Source organism: Salvelinus namaycush, chromosome 15, assembly GCF_016432855.1.
Source record: "Salvelinus namaycush isolate Seneca chromosome 15, SaNama_1.0, whole genome shotgun sequence".
NCBI classification, from domain to species: Eukaryota; Metazoa; Chordata; class Actinopteri; order Salmoniformes; family Salmonidae; genus Salvelinus; species Salvelinus namaycush.
The window spans coordinates 40,924,145-40,936,758 of NC_052321.1; the positions used below are offsets into that span (position 1 = coordinate 40,924,145).

The window sequence follows — 12,614 nt, forward strand, 5'->3', positions numbered from 1 at the left end:
CTGGAAGGAGCAGCTACTCACTGTTTCCATACCTCTTTCACAGCCCCTCCACTGTGTCTGCTCTGCTTTTCTTATTATTTTTTCCCCCCTCTTATCTCTCCTTTTTCTGCTGGAGTTGGATGAGTTTAGCACTTCTACCCTGAAGGGTCAGCACGGGTCGGGATAGAAGGAGGGGGAAGAGTGAGAGAGAGGGAGGGAAGAGGAAGAGACACAGACTTCAGAACTCTCCCAACTCCTCCTTCATTGCTGCATTCCTCTGGGTTCACTAGCGTCGTGTTTCCCAAGCCTAGCGGCCCCACTTTGACCTCTGAACTCTGAACGCTGTGAACTGACATCTTGACAGGCAAAGTCTGGGCATTTTGTTGTTCTTCCAAACCCCCAGGGTGTGACTCAATAGTATTTTGTTGAGTCTCCTTGTCTTACAGTTGTACTCCAACTGTAATGATGTGTTAACAAATTCCCACAAGTGGGGCATATGCAGGAGTGGATACCACTTTAGAGTGAAATGCCTTTCTTGCAAACTCAAACTCCAACAATGAAATAATCAATAACAATCTATTACTAGAAAAAACACTATGAAATACACAATAAAGTTAGCATACTATATACAGAAAAAAAAGTAAGTTCCAATACCATATTTACAATGTGCAGGGATACTGGAGTGATGGAGGTAGATATGTATATGGGTAAGGGGAATATGCTAAATGATAAACAGAGTAGCAGCAGCTTGCACAGTGGCTTGCGAAAGTATACTCCACTTGGCATTTTCCCTATTTTGTTGCCTTACAACCTGGAATTAAAATAGATTTTTGGGGGGTTTGTATCATTTGATTTACACAACATGCCTACCACTTTGAAGATGCAAACAAGAAATAAGACAAAAAAACAACTTGAGCGTGCATAACTATTCACCCCCCCAAAATCAATATTTTGTAGAGCCACCTTTTGCAGCAATTACAGCTGCAAGTCTCTTGGAGTATGTCTCTATAAGCTTAGCACATCTAGCCACTGGAATTCTTGCCCATTCTTCAAAGGAAAACTGCTCCAGCTCCTTCAAGTTGGATGGGTTCCGCTGATGTACCGCAATCTTTAAGTCATACCACAGATTCTCAATTGGATTGAGGTCTGGGCTTTGACTAGGCCATTCCAAGACATTTAAATTAAACCACTCGAGTGTTGCTTTAGCAGTATGCTTAGTGTCATTGTCCTGCTGGAAGGTGAACCTTCGTCCCAGTCTCAAATCTCTGGAAGACTGAAACAGGTTTTCCTTAAGAATTTCCCTGTATTTAACGCCATCCATCATTCCTTCAATTCTAACCAGTTTCCCAGTCCCTGCCAATGGAAAAACATCCCCACAGTATGATGCTGCTGCCACCACCATGCTTCACTGGTGGGATGGTGTTCTCGGGGTGATGAGAGGTGTTGGGTTTGCGCCAGACATAGCGTTTTCCTTGATGGCCAAAAAGTTCAATTTTAGTCTCATCTGACCAGAGTATCTTCTTCCATATGTTTGGGGAGTCTCCCACATGCCTTTTGGCAAACACCAAACGTGTTTGCGTATTTTTTTTCTTTAAGCAATGGCTTTTTTCTGGCCACTTTTCTGTAAAGCCCAGCTCTGTGGAGTGTATGGCTTAAAGTGGTCCTATGGACCTCTATGCTGTGGAGCTATGCAGCTCCTTCAGGGTTATCTTTGGTCTCTTTGTTGCCTCTGATGAATGCCCTCCTTGTCTGGTGGGCGGCCCTCTCTTGGCAGGTTTGTTGTGGTGCCATATTCTTTAACATATTTAATGGTGCTCCGTGGGATGTTCAAAGTTTCTGATATTTTTTTTATAACCCAACCCTGATCTGTACTTCTCCACAACTTTGTCCCTGACCTGTTTGGAGAGCTCCTTGGTCTTCATGGTGCCGCTTGCTTGGTGGTGCCCCTTGCTTAGTGGTGTTTCAGACTCTGGGGACTTTCAGAACAGGTGTACTGTGTGTATATATACTGAGATCATGTGACACTTAGATTGCACACAGGTGGACTTTATTTAACTAATTATGTGACTTCTGAAGTTTAATTGGTTGCACCAGATCTTATTTAGGGGCTTCATAGCAAAGGGGGTGAATACATATGCACGCACCACTTTTCCATTTAGAATTTTTTTGAAGCAAGTTATTTTTTTCACTTCACCAATTTGGACTATTTTGTGTATGTCCATTACATGAAATCCAAATAAAAATCCATTTAAATTACAGGTTGTAATGCAAAAAATAAGAAAAACGCCAAGGGGGATGAATTATTTTGCAAGGCACTGTATGTGAGCGTGTGTGTGGAGTCAGTATAAATGTATGTGTATATTATGTGTGAGTTAGCAAATGATGGAGGGACAGTGTGTGTATAGAGAGAGAGTGCAAACATTTATATAGAAGGTAAATCAAGATAGTCTGTGTAGCTACTGTATTTTGTTAGCTATTTATCAGTCATATTGGTTGGGGATAAAAGCTGTTCAAGAGCCTGTTGGTGTCAGACTTGATGCACCGGTATCTCTTGCCATGCGGCAGGGGAGAAAATACTCAATTACTTGGGTGGTTGGAGTCTTTAATGATTTTCCGGGCCTTCTTTTCACACCGCCTGATATAGAGGTCCTGGATGGCAGGGAGCTTGGTCCCAGTGATGAATTGCGCTGTCCGCACAACTCTCTGTAGCGCCATGCGATTGAGGGTGGTGCTATCGCCATACCAAGCAGTGATGTAGCCAGCCAATATGCTCTCAATGGTACAGCTGTAGAACTTTTTGAGGATTTTAAGGGCCCATGCCAAACTTGATCAAACTCCTGAGGGGGAAGAGGCACTGTCGAGTCTTCATGACTGTGCTTGTGTGTTTGAACACCGAGGAACTGGAAGCTGTCTACCTGCTCCACTGCTACCCTGTCGATGTGGTCCACGATCAGCTCCTTGGTCTTGCTGTTGTTGCTCCGGCACCACACTGCCAGGTCATCGTCGCCGGTAATCAGGCCTACCACCGTTGTGCCGACAGTGAATTTGATGATGGTGTTGGAGGTGTGTGTGTGCGCACGCGCTTACACAACTTTTGCATTCTAGGTTATTGGTGTGTGTCTCAGAGCACAAGGTGAATGGATACCCTTTTAAAAAGCACTGAACATAATCCCGTGTTAATAAAGCTTGATCAACGTCACTCTCCCTCCCGGCTAGACAAGGAATGGATGAATGGCACTGACACTCGGAGACAGAGGGTGGAAGACTTGCCACCTCAAACTGTTTTTGTCTGTCATCTATATTTGAAAGTAGGGAGGACGTGAAGGGGAATAGAGCAGGGGGAGGGAGGCAAGAGGAACGTGGAAGGGGAAGAGAGAGTCCCAAAGATGACTAGGCTATTGTATAAGCTGCCAATTCAAAACTGAACCTTGAGGGAGGGGTGAGAAGGAGGAGAGAGTGAAAAGCAGGCTAAAGGGAGTCAAGAGGGAAGAAAAGAGTGTGTGGAGCATTGTAGACAGTAGGACAGCCATAGGAGTTTGGGGGGAATAGTGAAAGCAAGAGCGAGGGAAAGAGAGCAGGCCTCGGTCCAAGTCAAATGGAGGGCTCTAAATTTAGGAGAAAGGTGTTACTGGAGGTCATGAGAATAAACTGGGCCTTTAGCCCAGAGCCATAGGAAGTAGGCACAGCTCTGAGGCGGGCACCACTATATTTGTATTTATTAAGGATCCCCATTAGCTGCTACACTACACATAAAACAAAAGATCAAACAGTACATCATATAACATTGTTACACCCCTACATCAAATCACATTTTATTAGTCACATACGCCGAATACAACAGGTGCAGACCTTACAGTGAAATGCTTACTTACAAGCCCCTAACCAAAAGTGCAGTTTAAAAAATATATAAAAAATATGGATAAGAGATAATAGTAACAAGTAATTAAAGAGCAGCAGTAAAAAATAACAATATATACATGGGGGTGCCGGTACAGAGTCGATGTGCAGGGGCACCGGTTATTCGAGGTAGTATGTACATGTAGGTAGAGTTATTAAAGTGACTATGCATAGATGACAACAGAGAGTGGCAGTGGTGTGGAGGGGGAAGGGGGGCAATGCAAATAGTCTGGGTAGCCATTTGACTAGATGTTCAGGAGTTTTATGGCTTGAGGGTAGAAGCTGTTTGGAAGCCTCTTGGACCTAGACTTGGCGCTACGGTACCGCTTGTCATGCGGTAGCAGAGAGAACAGTCTATGACTAGGGTGGCTGGAGCCTTTGACAATTTTTAGGGCCTTCCTCTGACAACGCCTGGTATAGAGGTCCTGGATGGCAGGAAGCTTGGCCCCAGTGATGTGTACTGGGCAGTTCGCACTACCCTCTGTAGTGCCTTGCGGTCGGAGGCCGAGCAGTTGCCATATCAGGCAGTGATGCAACCAGTCAGGATGCTCTCGATGGTGCAGCTGTAGAACCTTTTGAGGATCTGAGGACATACATACAGTACCAGTCAAAAGTTTATTATTATTCGGGGCATTGTACAAGGTGTCAGAAATGCGATGGCATCACAGAGTTGCTGCAGATTGGACGGCGGTACATTCATGATGCGAACATTCAACGTTCCATCTCATCCCAAAGATGCTCTATTGGATTGAGGTCTGGGACAGCGTAGGCCACTCAAGTAAACTGAGCTCATGTTCCAGGTGATATTTTTCCACTCCTCAATTGTCCAGTGTTGCTGATCGTGTGCCCACCGGAGCCGCTTCTTTCTTGTTTTTGGCTGATAGTAGTGGAACCTCCAATGTGGTCATCTGCTGCAACAGCCCATCCGTGACAAGGTTCAACGAGTTGTGCATTTCATGTTGCCATTCTGCACACCGCTGTTGTACTGCACCTTTATTTGTCTGTTTGTGGCCCGCCTATTAGCTTGCATGATTCTTCCTGATAAACTCAGTCACTCAGTGTAATCGTTGACATTATTCTCGAAAGCTACCCGTAACATATCCCAGTCCTCGTGATCAAGATCTTGAAGCGTGGATTCTGATTGATCAGACCACCGTTGAATAGTCCTTAGCACGGGTGCTTCCTGTTTTGAGTTTCTGCCTGTAGGAAGGGAGGAGCAAAATGGAGTCGTGATCAGATTTGCGGAAAGGAGGGCGGGGAAGGGCCCTGTAGGCATCCTGGAAGTTGGAGTAGCAGTGGTCGAGTGCTTTTAGCAGCGCGAGTACTACAGTCGATGTGTTGATAGAACTTCAGCAGATTTTGTTCTCAAATTTGCTTTGTTAAAATCCCCAGTTACAATAAATGCGGCCTCAGGATATGTGGTTTTTTATAAAGTCCAGTGAAGTTCTTTGAGGGCCGTCGTGGTATCGGCTTGAGGGGGGGATATACATGGCTGTGACTATGACTGAAGATAATTCTCTTGGGAGATAATACGGTCGGCATTTTAGGTATTCTAGGTCGAGTGAACATACAGGAACTCATGTCCTTTTGTTATCACGATCATATCGTTCATTCCAGCAGGAGATGGCTCGGCAGACTTTTTTTCTGGCTGAAAATGAGTGTGTAACCGGCTGTATAGACGACAGCCGGCACTAATGGAAAACACTGCACATTTGCTATCTGTAAATTCAAAAAGTCACACCACTCTGAATAAGCCATTGTTATGTGTTACTGTATTAACCGTTCCTCTCTTTTTCTCTTCCTTCTCTCTCTTCCTCCCCCAGTGGTGATCAGCCAGTGGCAGGGTGAGCCCAAGGAGCGCGTCATCTCCCTCGTCCTCACCCACCTGCCCCTGCTCAAGCCGGGCAACGTCGAAGCCAAGGGCGAGTACATGCGCCTCCTCCCCCGCATCCTGGCACACACCATCGAGCACGGCCGCCATCTGGAAGAGTCGCGCCAGCTCCTCTCCTACGCCCTCATCCACCCGGCCACCTCACTGGACGACCGAGCCGCCCTCGCCCTCTGGCTCAATCACCTGGAGGAACGTGCTGCTGCCCGGGCCGACTCGTTGGAACGGCTGCCCCCCTCCCCAGCCTCGCACCATCAAACGCCCCCCTCAACGCTCTCAACGTCGGGTTCCAGTTTGGGTTCCTCTGTGGGCCACCTGGGTCACCTGTATCACCACCAGCGCTACGGCTCAGACGATCGGCTCAACGGCTGGCAGGGATCGAGGGACTCGGGGTTGGGCAGCGGATGGCAGCAGCAGGGGCAGGGAGGGTGTGAGAATGGTGGGCACCTGGCTCTCTACCCGTCCTCATCGGTACCTGGGAGTATCAACACGGTGGGCACGGGCGGCAGCAGCAACACCAGTGAGTGGCTCTTCTTTTTCGACTTCCTGCTTTTTATAGCGAAGTCCCAATTGTCTGACATGGCTTCCTTTCTTCCTTTCCTCTCCTGGTTTACTTTCTATCTGGAGCAGCACTGATCTGAAAGGAGTCCAATCAATCAATCAAATGTATTAATTAAGCTCTGTTTACATCAACAGTTGTCCCAATGTTGTCATAGTAGTAACTAACATAAAATGGGCATAACATAAACGCCTGAGCGGAGTCCCCACATCCGGTTTTCAGGGAAAAAGGAAGCTAGGTTGAAGGTAATGTATCCCTGAAAACCAAATACATCTGATTGTCGGGGACCCCGCTGAGGCTGTCACAGTATTAACCTGGCCTAGACCAAGTAAAGAGTTAGGTTAGGTTTGAAGACCTACCCAGGCTTTTCACCGTCAGTTGTGGTGAATTAAAGGGGGAAAGGAAAGGAAGCAGTGTTATGTGGCCACCTCCACTTCTTGTTGTTGTTTTGGATTGGAAGACTCACTCTTAGCAGCTCACTCAGCAGTTTGCATGTGCTTAATCAGGGTTCCGTGATGCTGATGAGAGTGCGGTCTTTATTAAACGGACTTGTCGGGGGACACTCTGAAATTATAGTTTACAATGTCACTTTCACACCTCCTTTAGTTGTGTTAGTAACCTTTTCAAATAAAGTGGCGTCAAAGTCTCAAGAGTCTAGATGACCCCCCCACACACACACACACACAGTTTTCCTGTTGTCATTGCAGACCTTGGAGAGCTATTTATAACTTTTAAGGAATGTCCAGATCAACTAGCCCATGTCAGCTAATGTTTTTTAGCTAGGTTTTTCAGCCCATAGGTTTTGTTGAAATGTTTGAGTCACTCAAATATCACATATAAGATATGGCAAAATCGAATTGTAGGAAATTAGCTTTAAAATGAGGGGTGTGAACAGTTTGTGTCATGAACAGTTTGTGCTTATACCCGTAGAAATAGACACGAGGGGGGGAGGATGTTCTCCAGTGCTGGAAGGGGGGGCTGAGTGAAAATGTTTTGGAACCCCTGTTCTAGAGCACCCTCAGCCGGAACCAATGCTATAAGGCCCGCCACACAGGTAAACTCCAAAGAAACCCAAGTCAGCCAGCCACTAGCCACCTCTGACAAATGGGCGGAAAATGTCTACCCGCTGCGTTGAAGTCTAAAGTGGGAGGTGGGTGTGTGTAGGCCCTATGGCCCAGCACTCCAAAGCTATTCAGATTGAACATATCTGTGGTTAGAGCAGGATATTTCCAGTTGAAGAATGCAAGGGTCTTTTTTTCTCAGATGAAGGAGACAGCTGGAGATATAAATAAGGACACATTTAAAGCTCTGGGCCCTGCGCAAGATCCTCTTATTTATTTTTTTACTGTGCTTGGGAGTTTCAGAAGTCCATCAGTCCATAGCACAAATGAGCGATTTTACAAATCTAGAGTTGCCCTCCTTTAGCCAATGGTCAGTCACCACAGGATGATTAAAGACACTTTATGGTCAATTCAATGTCTGCATTGGCCGTGCAGCATTTACGGTGATACGGAAGTCGGGGATTTCCTACTTCTTACGCTTTGCGGAGCAGCGCAGAGCTGTTGTGAAGGAAGTTGTCAAGGGAGAGAGTTTGTGTTTATACAGGACCTCCCGCCCCCATCTACCATCAACCAATCATGTCAAGGCGGAGCTATACAGAGCCCTCCGCATTGTTGCAAAATTTCGGAGGCGCACGGAGATGTGGTACTGAGCTCAATTTGGCCTCTGCGTGACTCTGGAGGCTCCGAATTGCGTCACACCCTCCAAACGGAGCCTCCGACCACATTTTCAGAATCAAGCATAAATTGTCTCAATGTGTTTGAATTGGGGTTGCATTCAGCAGTGCACAACTTTCTGGAATGTTCAGATAGAGATATGTTATGTAGAACAAACATGCCTCTCTGATATGTAGAATAAGGAATCATGTCAGCTCTATTCACGACATTTCTATCTGCAACCTCCCTCAATGTTTGCTTACTGAGTGTGGCCCTAGTAATCTTCAAATTAATTGACTGTCAGCCAGGGCAGTTTATTATGGTGGTTAGGTTAGAAGAGATTTAGTGGCTAAATGAGCTAGCTAAGGTTTTTCATCTTATGCCCAAATTAAGTAATTCTCTCTATTTTGATTGTATATTTATACCAGTTAAGTCATAGGGCTGTTATAGGCTACTCAGGAAGTGTTTAGGAATGAGATTTTATTGTTCAATATAGTTTATAAACAAAGGAATTGTTGATTATGGCAAAATGGAAATTGTGTGTTGAAAATTATGGAAATTTGACCCATAGAATGATCATTCTCTATTTTTATGACTGGACCATAGTACTCTATGATTGGCATATTCATAGAGTCTGCCAACCATAGAGTACTATGGTCCAGTCATAAAAATAGAGAATGATCTTTCAATGGGTCAAGTCTCCATATTTTTCAACAATGCAATATTTCTACACACAATCCCCCCCCGCCCGTCTGTCTCTGTCTCCGTCTCACCCCACCACACCCCACATGCGTACCTCCCTATCGCCATCCCAGGCACCACGTCCCATCCCTTACCCATGTAAGGTAGCCTTTGTGGAGAGTCTGTATTTAAGGAAAATGGCTAATATTTAGGGACTGGAACTTGTAATGTTAGCTGGCCACCTATTTTAAACCAGCCCGTGAAGTCCTATACATAGCCAGGCTAACACAGTTAGTGGTGCCACATATAGGGGGAGAAAGAGACTGACAGGCGACACACACACACACACACACACACACACACACACACACACACACACACAGAGAGAGACACCGGCCGGACAGTGGGCACATTAAGCCGTCTCCAGTACATCTTATTTTTTTGCCTACGAAGCCAGCGTGCCCGCTCTGTCTACTGGGCATTTCCATCTAAATTGGAGTTCATAGGAGCATGTCAAATTGGGTGTTCAATGAAAGCGAAGAGTCTATATTTGTGACTTTTTATACATTTTCTTGTTACAAAGTGGGATTAAAATTGATTTAATTGTCTTCTTTTTTGTCAACGATTTACACTAAATATTCTAATGTCAAAGTGGAACAAAAATTCTAACATTTGTATAAAAAAAATAATATGAAAAGCGAAATGGGTCTATTATGATTGTTTCAGATTTGGTCTATTCTGGACTAACCATATAATGGTCTTGTTTGGGGGTGGAACTCATTACCATAATAGCCACTGTGTAGAATAGTACCCAATTATGCAAAAGAAGGGTATTGCATATTTCTACATGTGTGTACCTATTCAGCATACATCACCATGAATATAATTATATTAATATCCATAATTATACATTTCTGTATAGATCAGGGACGCATGATGTAATTCCATTACCGCCATTCCTTCACTGGAAGTATAATCCACTTCAGCAACTGTAGTTCAATATCCAAAATACATGTTTTCATCCTTGAGCATGCAGCATGCTTTTACCTCTCACTAGAGCCCCATCACTACTAGCCTACTTGCCTCTTGTCATAGCTGACACTCCATTCTTTCTGCAGACATCTTTTGATTCTTAATTCGTAGCAGATATTTAACAGAAATGTAGGAAAACGTGGTTGAATTCAAAACGGAGGGAGTTTTTACCGTAATTCTTTAACCAAGCATTGCATCTGCACAGTTCTTCCAGTACATGTGTTTTTGTGAAGTTTTCTGTGTAAATTGTTCAAAGTAGTCATTGTGCATAGAGTTGGAAATCAATGGTTTTTGTTTGGCATACATTTTAAAGTGAAATATCTGAATCGGCATAATTCCGTTACTGTGGAATTGTCCTACTCCAGCTACTTCTGGAATGTTCTGTGACGCCATACAAGGTTTACCTGTTGTGTAGGTGTAAAAGCAGGGGAAAAGGTCTCCGTCTCTCCCCTTCTCTTGCTCGCTTGTTTTTCAGACAAATAAAATAAATAGGACTAGTTGTGTTTTCTGTAACCCAACTGTGCTCAGCGGCCTCTTCAATCTAGCGACCTTTCGGTTACTGGCCCAACGCTCTAACCACTAGGCTACCTGCCACCCCTACTTCCCTCTGGTACAGAAAGACAGAAGCCTCTGGCTGGGAGAACAGTGTGTTGTGAATGGACATTATAATCATCAGTAAATTGGTTACAGTAGTAAAGTTGAGCTGGGGGCTAAGACTCAGGTCTGGTCTGGGCCTCACCATGCCTGTCTGTCCATGTCCCTACTAGCTCTCAAACTAACACAGTGTGTTATCATGGTAGTATCCTAGCAGAACTGAGCCCCTTTCTAACTGTCTGGGCCTCCCCACCCCCACCCCCCTGTCTCTTGTGTGTGTCTTGCAGTCCTGTTTGGCGGAGGCGGCGGGCAGCACAGTCCCCTGAAGCGTTCGGTGTCCCTTACCCCCCCGATGAGTGACGGCTCCTTGGCCGGTTCCTCCTCCTTGGGTTTGGGTCATGGCTGGCTCTCCCAGGAGGACCTGTGCGGGCCCCGGGGAGGAGGAGGAGGGCTGGGGCTGGCCCCCACCGACCCCCACCACGCACCCCTCTCCCCCCAGAGCAGCGTAGCGTCTTCGGGCAGTGGCGGCAGCGAGCACCTGGAGGACGCAGGTCTAGGAGGACGAGGTTGCTGTGGAGGAGGCTTGTACCGCAGCAGCACATTTCATAAGGAGGGCAGCGGCATGAGTGGTGAGTTCAGTACTCCACCGCTCTCATGCGTAGCGGACAGGCAGCCATGGGGGCTAGGGGGGTGGAGGGTGTTCACTTCAGGATGTCCCTCATCAATTGTTTGTTTTGAGGTGACCGCGTCTGCCCCCCAAATGCGTTTGATAGTTAGTTCGATTTTTAGTGTAGTGATCCAGTCATTGATGAAAAAATAAGTTAAAAAAATTCCACGTCTATCAATGTCAGTTGGAACAGAGCTTTGTGTCCTGGTCTGAGATGGTTAAAGTGTTTTCTAGAATTTCCTCTAACATTATTTGTTAATGAGCATGGCCTTTTTTATATTATATCATATTGGATGACTGTCATTCATATTCCATTCACCCAGCTCAATGAAACATCGATAGGTTTAGACTACTAAACTCAGCAAAAAAAGAAATGTCCTCTCACTGTCAACTGCGTTTATTTTCAGCAAACTTAACATGTGTAAATATTTGTATGAACATAACAAGATTTAACAACAGACATAAACTGAACAAGTTCCACAGACATGTGACTAACAGAAATGGAATAATGTGTCCCTGAACAAAGGGGGGGTCAAAATCAAAGTAACTATCTGGTGTCAGTATCTGGTGTGGCCACCAGCTGCATTAAGTACTGCAGTGCATCTCCTCCTCGTGGACTGCACCAGATTTGCCAGTTCTTGCTGTGAGATGTTACCCCACTCTCCAACCAAGGCACCTGCAAGTTCCCGGACATTTCTGGGGGGAATGGCCCTAGCCCTCATCCTCCGATCGAACAGGTCCCAGGCGTGAATGGGATTGAAATCCAGGCTCTTCGCTGGCCATGGCAGAAGACTGATATTCCTGTCTTGCAGGAAATCACACACAGAACGAGCAGTATGGCTGGTGGCATTGTCATGTCAGGATGAGCCTGCAGGAAGGGTACCACATGAGAGAGGAGGATGTCTTCCCTGTAAAGCACAGCGTTGAGATTGCCTGCAATGACAACAAGCTCAGTCCGATGATGCTGTGACACACCGCCCCAGACCATGACGGACCCTCCACCCCCCAATCGATCCCGCTCCAGAGTACAGGCCTCGGTGTAACGCTCATTCCTTCAACGATAATCGTGAATCCGACCATGACCCCTGGTGAGACAAAACCGCAACTCGTCAGTGAAGAGCACTTTTTGCCAGTCCTGTCTGGTCCTGCAATGGTGGGTTTGTACCCAACGTTGTTACCGGTGATGTCTGTTGAGGACCTGCCTTAAACAGGCCTACAAGCCATCAGTCTAGCCTCTCTCAGCCTATTATGGACAGTCTGAGCACTGATGGAGGGATTGGGCGTTCCTGGTGTAACTCGGGCAGTTGTTGTTGCCATCCTGTACTGCTGGGATGTACCGATCCTGTGTAGGTGTTACACATGGTCTGCCACTGCGAGGATGATCAGCTGTCCGTCCTGTCTCCTGTCTCGCGCTGTCTTAGGCGTCTCACAGTACGGACATTGCAATTTATTGCCCTGGCCACATCTGCAGTCCTCATGTCTCCTTGCAGCATGCCTAAGGCAGGGACCCTGGGCATCTTTCTTTTGGTGTTTTTCATAGTCTGTAGAAAGACCTCTTTAGTGTCCTAAGTTTTCATAACTGTGACCTTAATTGCCTACCGT

General features: G+C 46.0%; 1 protein-coding gene across 1 annotated transcript in view; it reads left to right on the plus strand.

Moving 5' to 3' along the window:
- Positions 1 to 12,614, plus strand: part of LOC120060533 (protein Smaug homolog 1-like) — a 92,646-nt gene that overhangs the window by 46,778 nt on the left and 33,254 nt on the right. Inside the window, exons 3-4 of the mRNA XM_039009923.1 lie at positions 5,700 to 6,284; positions 10,633 to 10,974. Of these exons, the coding sequence (XP_038865851.1) occupies positions 5,700 to 6,284; positions 10,633 to 10,974 (927 nt within the window). The remainder of the gene's footprint in view (positions 1 to 5,699; positions 6,285 to 10,632; positions 10,975 to 12,614) is intronic.